We start from the raw sequence: 12983 nt of genomic DNA on the forward strand, positions 1-12983 counted from the left end.
TATCCTGACAGCAAGTTTACAGTTCTTTCTTTTTCGTAGAAGTGTGTCTGTTTTCATGTCCTCTACACTATGTTCAATTCGATTAAATATTAATTGGTTTTATTTATTATCAATTGTAATATTGTATATTAGTATCGAACTAGGTAACAGTTTTCTCACAATAATAGACCTAATAATTATGACACAAAATTACAACATCAATTTTCTGCCATAACTCGGCTATTTGTTAACCGTCTTTAAAAAATTAAATGTAATTTTCTTAATATTTTAGAAAATAACATAAATTTTGATAAAACTAATATTTATTGAGATATATCGGATTGAAAAATAAAAATAGCTGTCATTTTGTAATTTGCAAATGTATTTAAGTCCTGATTTTTTGTTAATTTTAAAACTTTATTACAAAGACGCTTACCAAATATTAATATGATTCGCCTATCCAAACTTGAGATATAAATTATTATATAAAAAAAACAAAATGGCGGACAGGAGGAGAATGAAGTAGAAATTGCCATTTTTCCTAAGGATATTTTTTGTTTAGTTTTACAAGTAGAATCGTAAAAAGTATAGCCGGCCCACCATTTTAGAAACACTATATAGAAATAAACACTTGTTTTTCATAAAGTTAAGCTATATCAACTTTTATTTTTTTATAGGTATTAATAATTTAACTTGTATCGCTGATGATAATTATACCATTGATTCATATTGTGATATATCGGATAATGAAAAATTAATTATTGATACTGATGATGAAGATATGTCTAATCTTAATAAAACAAATAATGAGGTAATGTATAAATTATAAATAATATTAAAATAAATGATTTCTGTTTTACATTTTGATTTAAGATTTTGGAATGCAAAAAAAAAAATAGGACTGATATATAGAGAAAGATAAAAATAGAAAATAAGAAAAGTATTAACAAAGAAAGGATTAGAAAACTAAGGATTCTGTTCCCCCTTAACTTTACAAATCATATATTGAAAAAGCAGTATAGGAATTAAAGAAAAACTTGGAAGTTCAGGAACAAAAATTAAAAACATTAAAATTCACGGTTATGGTTTTTATTTTATCTAAAATTAGATATAGTATTGAAAAAGAAATTAATGTTATGAACTCATTGCTAGGGTAAGAATTCACATTGAAAGTAAAGGTATTATCATGACGGGTAATGAGGATTACGTTCTTTTTGTTCTGAGGGGATGTGTAAGTTGTTAGGACATCATGCCCAGTATTTAATGAAAACCCAGTCTGTCTAAAACAATGCCATAAAAGATAAGCCTTGAAATTTATGGAAAATTTTCACTTATGAAGCAGTATTTATCATGAATTGCATGTTGAATTCCTCTACCTTCCTTATCGTCCACATTAATTTATCCATCTCTGAATTTCCTGCACCATTCTTTCACAGAACCATCACTCATTACATTACAAAATGATATGCAATATTATTAACATAAAAGTTTTTTCTCCAAAATAAATCTAGTTTAAAGAAAAACTTCCACAGAATTCAACTGGATTGCTGTTACAGAACTTTACTATTGTTGATTTTAGGGTTAAAGTCATAACCATATTATGTTTATCTAGAATATGTTTATTTTCAGTTATTAATAATTTTTATAATATACTTAATGTTATTCTACTTTTTTATAGTTTTCTGGTAAATATGTATTTACATAAATTTAGAATATGTATATATTTTTTTTAATTAGATTATGAGAGATTCATTGAATGTTAAAAAAAAACAAGTGAGTAATACAATGAAATTTGATATTAAAACAGAAGATATTAAGAGTGGAAGTTCTTCAACAAACATGCGTGAGAATTTATCTACAAATATTTCTCATGTAAGTAATACTTACTGTTAATTTTTATTTTTATTAACTGAATTATCCAATAATATTTGGATTGCCAAATAATATTATAAACTATTTATTATAATAAAACAAAATTATTCAATTTTGTGAATTGGATATTTTCTTTATTAACAAAAGTTTTAGGCTAATTGTAACTTTCTCTCTCTCTCTTTCTATATATATATATATATATATATATATAGAGAGAGAGAGAGAGAGAGAGAGAAAGAGAGAAAGAGAATATGCTCAATATATCTTCATTTGCAAATGAAATCAAAGTGTACTATATACATGTATACTGTTGCCTCATACATGACGAGCTTCATGTTGGTGAATGCAATGCTAGCAGCTCAGATGTCAGCAGGAGGTGATGCCTACACAAGCATCATTCCCACCTAGTAGCTGATCGCGCAGCTCTCCCACCACAGCGGCGCTGAGGCCCCACCACTCACAGGCTTCAACAAAAGAGCAAACACCAGAGCAAGTTTTCAATTTGTCATCGACCACTGCCTGGAAAAGAAGCAGAAGAAAAAGAAGATGGAAGAAGAAAGAAGAAATTCCCTGGTCGGCTCAATGTGAGACCTCCAACAGGTGCCAGTATCCTCACCAGAGCAGCAGGCCTGGCCGGTCCACTGAGGGAGCCACTGGGTGTGGACACTACCTTCCTGTCCCAGCTTGGTGGGCTTCAATCGCCCTGGCTGGCAGACCCAGCCAACGACACTGCAGAGCAAGTTGACACTACAGGGCTCTGAGGGCCACCACTGCCGTGTAGTGGGGATCCAACTGCCACTGAGGGAAAGCTCAGTCTGATTACAATGGATGAGCCACAATTCCCTGACTACAGCCAAGCTGACTTCACTGAAGACTAGCTTCCAGACCCAACAGCTGTTCTCAGAGCTACGTCACAAAACATAGAGACACCCCTTTTCAGTGCTACCACATGGTTTTAAAGTTCCACATGCTGTCAAAGCCATTCAGTGATATATATATATATATATTCAATTGCAAATTAAATCAAACTTTTCATTTGAAGTACCTTAATAAAACGCTAGGCTTTTATGATTATTTAATATCTATTATTCTTACATCTATGGAGCTCCCTCAAAAGTCAGAACTAATTTTCAAGATACAAAAATAGGCTATCAGATCATTGTTTACCACCCATAAGTATGAATTGCATTACCTTCATTTAGAAAATTAAGAATGTTATTGCTGTGTTTATATTATTTACATATGTGCTATCTCTGCTAAAAAGAATATTCACCTATCAACCAAATAAGACAGAACTAGTTGTCTTCATACAACATAATATTTTACTTTTACAAGAAAGGACCTTATTATGTAGTTTTTAATAAATTACTGAAGCAAATTAAAAATTCTTCCCTCTAGTTTATTTAAACACAATATTATTCTGTCGATGAATTTTTAAATAATACATATTAAACATTTTTCTAAACCCCTTAATTTTCTGCATCTTTATTGTACATAAATATGTGCTCAAATAATTTTTCATTAGTGCCTTTTGAATTGTGATTTATTTTGTAGTTATTTTATATGTCTACTATCTTCATGTATTTACTGTAACATTATTTCATATATTTACATTTTAGATAACGAATATGTACTTTATTTACACCTATTTTTTATCTCCTTAATTGTATACATTCCTAACACGAACTGCATACTATATTATTATTTACTGATTTATATATATATATAGAGGTTGCCTTTTAAGTTTTTATAAACAATCACTAGATGGGAGTAGTGAGTGTGATATTACTGTTGTTGTAAAATTGAACTTTTTTTATTATTACAACAGTGGCAGTTCAGAAATTGGCGGAGTAGTTTTTTTTACAGTGCGCGTTTAAAAAAAATAATTTTGTGAAAAAATGGATTTCACATGAAGGTTTTCATTGGATGATTTTTTGTGATTTAGTATGGGGCTAATTTAGCAATAATGGTATCACTTTGTTCAACTTTTGGTAATAATCAGGAAAAACTATTAAAATTGTTTTGCAGAATTTCATCATGGTCATGCTTCTGTCACCAATGAGTTTTGTGAAGGTCGACCAAAATCGGTTGTTGTTCCAAAACACATCGATGCTGTGCACAACATTATTGAAGAGGATCGGCATGTGACTTGCCGTGAAATAGAGGCATCCTTAGGCATATCAAAGACTACATCACATATAATTTTGCATTAATATTTAGCTGTGAAAAAATTTTTTTCTGATCAATATCACATTATTTAACTGAAACTCAAAAACAGATTTGTGTCAATTAGTGTAAGAAAATTTTCAAAAAATTTAACCGAGTAAATGCAAAATTCATATACAACATTGAAAACAGGAGATGAAACTTGAATATATTTATACAAGCCAGAAGTTAAGCAACAGTCAACTGTTTGAGTGTTGAAAGATGAATCAAATCCAGCAAAAGTGATTAGTTTGCAAAACACTTCCAAGAAAATTATCGCCTGTTTCTTCTGTTATACTGGACATGTAGCAACCATCACTTTAGAGGATCGAAGAGTAGTTAATGGTGAACAGTAAATAAATTTTTTTTTTGCCAGAAGTCATCAATGAAATCATGAAAAACAAGTGAAAATGTTGCATCATTCTTCATCATGACAATGCTAGATCTCACACAGCACATCAAACAATTGATTAGTATTTGACTGAGAAAAACATTCAATTAATGGTTTATTGTGTCCGTATTCACCTGATTTATCGCCAGCGACTTCATTTTGTTACTTAATGTCAAACAAAAAATTGCATGAACAGCAATTTTCGTCACCCCAAAGAAGCTGTTGAATGCTTACAAAACCATGTTTTTGAGGTACCAACATCAGAGTTAAAAAAATGTTTCGAGAATTGGTTTGAACACATGTAAAAGTTTTTAAATGTTGAAGACAAATATTTTGAGAAATAGAAAAACGATTTGTACCAAAAAATTATTTTCGTTCATTGTTTTTTAAAAACTTAAATGGTGGCCCTCTTGTAATATATATATATATTTTTATGTAAATACTCTTAGTACTTGCATACTCTTAGTATGTAAGAGTATTTTGTATGATGTGTGTTTGAATGTTTATTGTCACCTGAGGAAGCTTAGAAAATTCTAAATGGAATGTTGTGTATTTAATTTATAAGTTAGTATAGTATAGTTTGGTTAACCCAAAAAAAAAGTAAAGATAATATTTTTAAGTGAAATATGGTTTTTTATACTATATATATATATTAATTTATTTAGATTAAGTATTTTATAGTCCATTTTTTGTTTTGTTTCTTTTTCCTCTGTACATTAAATAACTATATATGATATAATATTTTTTCAGCCTCTGCAAAATACAGAATTAGAGAATACTCTTACTTCTACTTTTTTATGTTCAAAACATTTTCGGATCTTAGTCTTTCAGTGATATTTTTTAATAATTCAACTGTTTACATTTACACCAACTAAGATCTAGCTGATCTACAGTTAGGAATGTTGAAAATTTTTAAAAAGTTTGAAGACATATTTACAAAGATCATCATATTATTGTAGAGATTTCTGAATCGAGTTGTGTGTCTTGCAGCTTCTGTTTACATTTATCTGTTTAAATTTTATCATTTTACTTTTATTTCGTAAAAATTTGTGGAAGCTGAAAAAAATATTTTATATATATATATATATATATATATATATATATACATATATATCTTCCTTTTTTTATTTTTATGCAAACAATTCTAAGTAGGTATGAAAGCTGGTATTTCATATATGATCCGCAAACAAAGCGGCAATCCGCTGCTTGGTTGAGTCCTGGAGCACAAAGACTGGCGAAAGTCCGGCAGCAAAAATTAAGAATCGACTCAGAGGCCTGATTCATCATGAATTTGTCCCAACTGGTCAAACTGTGAATTCTAAATTCTATTTGGAAGTAATGAAATGCCTGATTCATCACATTCGTTGAATCTGGCCCGAATACCGGGATCTGATCAGTTAAACTCTCTTGCACGACAATGCCCCGGCACACATGGTAACAGTTTTAACACGTTATTATGCCGCAAATCAAATCACAGTCTTATCCCACCCATCCTATTCACTAAACTTGGCTCCAGCAGACTATTTCTGCTCCTGAAATTCAAGTTGAAGATGAAAAGCTGCTTTTTTAACGAAATTCTGACCATCCAAAGGCTTGCACTGAGCAGTTGATGATGATCTCACAAAGTGATTTCTCCAGAGCGTTTGACTGGCTACCAGCATTGCAACGAGTGTATAACTAGAGAAGGGTTCTATGTAGAAGGCTGATCTGACTAAATTCGTTATCTTTATTTTTACGTTAATCTGTATTTTTATTTAATTTATTTGGAATCTCTTCAGACATACTGTGTATACATAAAATAAAGATAAATGTTTTGATGGCATCATTGTTATTATTAAAATCTGATAAATTATATGTTTTATGTTTCTAATTATTTAAATTTTTTTTTACAGAATGTTACCAATATTAATGAAAAAAATAACAAGAATTGTTATGTTTATCAAATGTGGAAATTGGGTAAACAAAATAGAAATCACTTAATGAAATCTAATGGAGAAATTATACCAGTTATAGTTCGGAGTCGACATGATTGTGTTGTAAGTATTATATATATATATTTTACATTAATATTATATTATATTAATTAGATTGTAATTATATATATTATACAGGTTATCATAAAAGAATGGTGCAGTTTTGAACATGGTTTAAATTAAAACAGAATTACTTACAGTTTATGTTTTTATTTTTCAAATTTGTCGTCTCAAACATTTTTTTACATAATTAATAAATTTCAATATGTGCGCCCTTAGTCGCTCGACAAATGTCCAAACGATACTCACCTTCTCTCCAAACATTAGTTAACATTTCTTCGTTAATGGTTGTCATTGCTTCATTAATCCTGTTTTTTTAGCGGTTTAGGTCGCGAATTTTTTGTGTATAAACATGCTTTTGATGTACCCCCGCAAGAAAAAATCACAAGGTGTCAGGTCTGGACTCCTTGGAGGCCAAAGTATGGGTCCTTGCCGACCTATCCATCGATCTCTAAATTTTTAGTTCAAAGCGTTCGTGACCAATGCATTGAAGTACAGGGGAGCACCATCTTGTTGGAAATGAAGTTGATGAATGTTTTCGAGTTCACCCGGCTGAGGAAAGCAATAATCGGTTAACATGTCAAGATACACAACTCCATTAATTGTTTTTTCAGCAAAAAAGAAAGGCCCTATTACACGATTTTTTCATCGCACCACACCAAACATTAACTTAGGCGAATCGCGTTGTTTCTCTATAATTGCGTGTGGGTTTTCAGAGGATATTCGTGAACTGTGTCTGTTAACACATCTATTCACATGGAATGTAGCTTCGTTTGTAAAAATTATATTATCTAAAATTGATTCGTTTTCACTTATTCTGTCCGACATTTCAACAGCAAAATTGTAACGTTTTACTCCATCTTCGGGTTTCAATTCCTGCAGTATCTGGATTTTATAAGCGTGTAATTTCAGTTTCTTACGTAAAACTTTGTGAACTGTTGATTTTGGAATACCTAATTCGACGCTTTGATGGGGGATGGACTTCCCAGGACTTCTAATTGCTGATTGTCTAATTAGTTCAACTGTTTCATCTGGTACACTTAGTCTGCCGGTTGATTTCTGTTTCTTAACCGATCCGGTTTCTTCGAATCGTTTGAACCAACGTGTTATGTTATTTTTGTGTGGTGGATCTCTTCCGAATTCACGTCGAAACGCACGTTGAACTAAAATTACGGATTTTAATTCGGCCATCAATAAAACACACTTTGCTTTGTCTTTATCCGAGAACATAGTAACTCACTAAACTCACCGCAACAACAATACAAGAACTGACGTTGTGGTTACAACTGCTGATAAACTCAAAACTTTTGAGTTGGAGTCTTTCAGGGATACCAATATAACATCTAGAAATTTCCCTACAATCTTCCTATGAATTACTGAAACAGCACCATTCTTTTATGATAACCTGTATTATTAGACTTTCTTAAAGTAATTATATTAACGATAGTTGAGTTAGTTTCAAGTTCAACTGCTAGCAAGAATCTGGAATCTTGTCATACTCAAAACTCCTATTTCATCCAACACATTTACACCTTGTCAAGTGGTTTCCACATTTCAAATGAGGAGACTTAATGATCTACCAAGATCTAGCTAATCTTCTACATTTAGGACTGTTGAAAAATTTTAACAATTTTGCAGTCCTACTTACAGAAATCATCATCAGATTATTGAAGAGACTTCTTAATCGAGTTGTGTGTCTTGCAGCTTCTTACCAACGATATTTAAGAGATGATTTTTACATAAAACATGATGCTGCAAAATATTTGCCTCAGTGCTTACAAAATATTAGAAACCAATCATGTGATGTGTGCTGTGAGATTTTAAGAACCAACTTTAAAATTATCTACACTTTTTTTCTAAGGTTGTGACAAGTGTTGATAGTTGGTTTTTTGGTTATATCTGAGAAACAAAATAACAGTAGAACCAATCAAAATCGAGTTCACAGAGATAAAAAACCACTACAAATAATCAGTTGTGAAGTTAATATTAATATGCTTTATTGATGTAAATGAGGTCGTTCACAAATAATTTGTTCTTACAGAACAGATGATGAATCAGCAATAACATTTTGAGAAAATTGCGTGAGAATGTGCAATAGAAATGCTCAATGACATGCATGGGGGAGTGGTGATTGGTTTCTGTATTACAACAATGCCCATACCAGCATCTGTGTCAAACACTTTTTATCAAAAAGCAAGTTGACCATTAAACCTTGCCGTCCCACTCCTCTGTTGTTATTCTATCTAACTTTTCTGTGTTCCGCGTTTAAAAAAAAGGAAGTGATTTTTTACTGTAGAAGAAGTCAAAGATAAATAATTACAGGCCCTGGGCAACATTCTTCAGGAATTTCAAAAACGTTTCCACCCTATTAAAACCATTAGGAAGTGCATTAGTCGCATGCATTTGATCGAAATTAAAATTTCATTACTTAAAAACTATTAAAAAAATTCTTTTTAACAATTACAATTATTTTTGTATACCCTTTATATGTATAGGTATATTAAGAAATATAGCTATATTTCAAAATATCATATTTTGTGATTTTTATATTAAAATAAAATAAGTAAATAATTATCATGCAATAAAACATGACATAACTGGCAGGTTTGCCAGTTTACATCAGGATGAAATCATTTTAAAAAGCAAATTTTCATCATTTGTATTGTATTTCTTTCAATATTAGGGCTGCACTAGAACATATCTCTATGAAAATATATGTTATAATTATGGAAACTAGTAACAAAGTCATTGCTTTTATTTGTGCATTGATGTGAAAGTATATCACACGTATGTTTCTTAAAATACAAGATTTGTTCAAAAAAAGAGCAAACTTTTTAAATAGCATGCCAGCATCTGCAGATGGCATGCTGCAACCAGTAGCAGCATATGTTAGTAACATATCACCTTTTAATGGTTTCCGATCTATGCGTTAATTGTTGAGTAACTACCAGTGAGGTCGTGTCGAGCATAAGCTGTTTATCAGATTAGGGAAAAAGCAAAAATAAAGGAGTTGGAAGAACAATGCATCTGCGTAAAACTGAGGAAAACTTTCACAGAAACATTCCAAGTGCTTAATCAAGCATACAAGGATGACTGTATGAGTTGAGCACAGTGCTATGATTGGTTTAAATATTTTAAGGAGGGCAGAAGTTCAGTTGCCGAAGATCCAAAGACTGGACGACCTTCCAGGTCAACAAACATTCAACATGTTCAGAGTGTGCATGCTGTAATTCATCAAAATCATTGTTTAACTGTCCGTGAGGTTGAGGTTGCTGAAGAAGTTGGCATAAATGTAAGATCTTGCTGTCAAATCCTAACTGAAAAACTCGCAATTAATCACATCAGTGTAAAATTGTGCCACATTTGTTGACAGATGACCAGAAACAGAATAGAGTTGACACCTGTGAGGAACTGCTTGCAAATGCAAATGGGGCTGACAAATTCCTCAAACATCTTAATAGTTTTACACAAAATTTCACAGTCATGATGTCTTCATTTTTGCTTTTTCACTAATCAGACAAGCAGCTTACACATCATCTGACTCGATTGGTAGTTATTCAACAACAGTTGTATAGATCGAAACGCAGTAAATGGTGATAAGATATGCTACTAAGTGCATGCAGTAGCCGAAGCATGCCATCTGCAGACATGGGCACACAATTTTAAATTTTCAGTCTTTTTGAACGAACCTAGTACATATATATATATATATATATATATATATATATATATATATATATACGAGGTGTGATAAAAAAATACAGTGAATGAATTTTTATAGCGGCAACTGCCGACACTACATCCATATGCTGTAATTTGCCCAATAGCGTGATCAACTGAGACAGGCAGGGACAAGTTGTAACACGTTCGAGCTTGCCAGTCAGCTGCCAGAGCCGCTAGAGTGAGGTTGTGTTATCGTGTCTGTCGCGCAACATGGATTTTGAACAATGATTAAACATTAAGTTTTGAGTTCCCAATGGAAAACCAGTTCATCTTCTCGCCCTAAAAAGGCACGTCAGTCAAAATCCAACATCAAGGTCAAGCTTGTGTTGTTTTTTTCGATAGTGAGTACATAGTGCGATCAGAGTTCGTTCCAAGGGGAACAACTGTAAATTCTGAATTTTATAAGGGTGTACTGCAATGTTTGCAAAATGACATACGAAGAAAGCGACGAGAAAAATGGACCAATGGCTTCCTTCTTCACCACAACAACGCGCCATGTCACACCTCGCTTCTCATTCGCGAGTTTTTGGCCGAAAAAAGTGTTCCTGTCTGTCCACATCTGCCATACTCACCGGATTTAGCACCATGCGACTTTCGGCTCTTCCCAAAAATTAAAACTGTGCTTAAAGGAAAACACCATTGCTGACATTAAGAGGGCCACGACCGAGCAGCTGAAAGCCCTTCCGAAAGACGCCTTCCAGAAATGCCTCCAGTCATGGAGTCAACGTTGGGATAGCTCGTTGCTAGCCAAGGACAGTACGTTGAAGGAGATTAAATAGAATTCTATGTAACCTTATTACTTTTTTTAATAAAAAATTATTCACCCTATTTTTTTATCACCTCGTATATATGTTTATTTTGTATTTGTGTTTTGGAAAACATAATATGGTTTTTGAAATTAATAAGTAATGTTCTGTAAAAACATATTAACAATATGTTTTACACTTGTATCAAGTGTAGTGGTTTACATAAGCAAAATGTGGATAAAAGTAAACCAGAAAAGGAAGCGGTGAACATTTTTCAAATGCGATTTTACTGAGAATGTTAAGAAAAATTAGGTTATTAGCGTAAATTAAATCAGATTTTGAGATTAATTAGTATTTGAGGGAAGATATTAAAAGGAAAATTTAAATAAAAGTATAAAACAGGTGTACCATTTATTTATATAAAGTTTTCTAGAGTTAATGAATTTAATTTAAGAATAACTATTAACTTTTTTGGTCAGAAGGTAGCACTCAATCTCTCTGAGCCTTCCTTCTCTTCTCTTCTAAATACTTATTGAATAATTTCACATAATGATACATCAATGTCATTTCTTTGCAATTTTGAATTCATTCCTTCTCCCCCTATTAAAGTTAATTACGATTTATTTATATTTCATTAATATATATATTTATATTCAAAGATTATATATTATACATTAAATTAACTTTCTTTGATTACAGTCTTATCAACAAAAAGATAAAAATAAGAAAAAAATTATGAAATCTGAGAAGGGAACTAACGTTATAGTGTCTGTTAATGTAGTACCTAAATTGGACTACCAGTTTGATTATGGTGCTGAAAAATCAACACCTAGTGAATCCGTTCGTCAATGGACTGATACATTTATTAGACCAGGTTCAAGTCTGAAGAGAGGTAATTATTTATTTTTCATTATTATTATTTTATAATTAAATTTCATGATGATAAACAAAAATTTTGTTTATAATAAAGGATAAAGTCAAATATAAATTGAACTTTTGTTTTTAACGTTTATTGGTACAGAATAAAAATACAAAAAATATTTATTCCAAACATAGTCTACATAGTCTCCCTGAAGTTCTAAACATTTTCCCCAAAGCGTGGAAAACTCTTATGAATCCCTTTTTCATAAAGCAATTGCAGAAATGTCATAAACCAATTGCACACAAACTCTTATCCTTTATTATCACTTTGGAATTGATGACTTTCCTTCACATGGCCCAAACTAAAAGAAAATGCAGGAAAATAAATATGGATTTTATAGCGGATGTGCTAATGTTTTCTAGTTTTTCCTGTTTGTTCTGATTGCTAATGTTTATGCGAGACCTAACATTGTCATGAAAAAGAATCAGAGCTATCAAGAAATGTCTATATATTTTTTTAAAATTACAGACCCCCACCTATATTGCAGAAAGGTTTTTGAAAATTTTCTTTTTCTTATTTTGTCATTTATTGAAGAGGATATTAATTTTAGAGAAAACTTTACTTAAGTCTTATTTTTTTCCCTCCTTGTACAGCCTCATTGGATTACTTTAGTCAACCTGTTTTGTCAGTTTTTTTGAAGAATGCATGTTTTGTTCTATCAAATTTCCTAGTACTTTTTCATTTGTTCTGATCTTTCTTTTCTTTCCTTGATCTTTAATTACCCTTTTCATTTTGTGTCTTTTTTTTTGTTTTAGGTGTAAATCTTATTTTCTTCTCGTTTAGTTTCTTGATCTTTTCTGTTTTGTTTTGTAGAAGATTCAACAAATCGAGTTTTATTCCCAGTTCCACCATATTGTCTCTTATTTCTTTAACCATCCCACCCTTTGCTTTTGATTCCAAAGTCTCTCTATAATTATTCTTGTTGATTTCTGGTGTTCTCATGAAATGCCGAAAGAATGAGATCCTCTTACATATCTGTGATAGTTTCTAGCTTCTCATAAACCACTTAATTCGGCACTATTCAGCATTTTTCTTCTTTTGATGTTTCTTGTTTATACTTGTTCTTGCTGTTCTCTCTGATTTTATAATCTTATTATCAATTCTGTTTCTCT

General features: G+C 31.5%; 1 protein-coding gene across 3 annotated transcripts in view; it reads left to right on the forward strand.

Annotated features, from left to right (window-relative positions):
* Positions 1–12983, forward strand: part of LOC142333857 (uncharacterized) — a 53109-nt gene that overhangs the window by 22884 nt on the left and 17242 nt on the right. For all 3 annotated transcript variants that reach the window (XR_012758724.1, XR_012758723.1, XM_075381420.1), the window contains exons 10-13: positions 657–790; positions 1717–1851; positions 6340–6483; positions 11649–11841. Coding sequence is in view for 1 of the 3 variants with exons in the window: in XM_075381420.1 (XP_075237535.1) it covers positions 657–790; positions 1717–1851; positions 6340–6483; positions 11649–11841 (606 nt within the window). In the remaining 2 variants the exon portion in view is untranslated. The remainder of the gene's footprint in view (positions 1–656; positions 791–1716; positions 1852–6339; positions 6484–11648; positions 11842–12983) is intronic.

This window comes from Lycorma delicatula, chromosome 13 (genome assembly GCF_047948215.1).
Source record: "Lycorma delicatula isolate Av1 chromosome 13, ASM4794821v1, whole genome shotgun sequence".
In the NCBI taxonomy this organism is placed as follows: domain Eukaryota; kingdom Metazoa; phylum Arthropoda; class Insecta; order Hemiptera; family Fulgoridae; genus Lycorma; species Lycorma delicatula.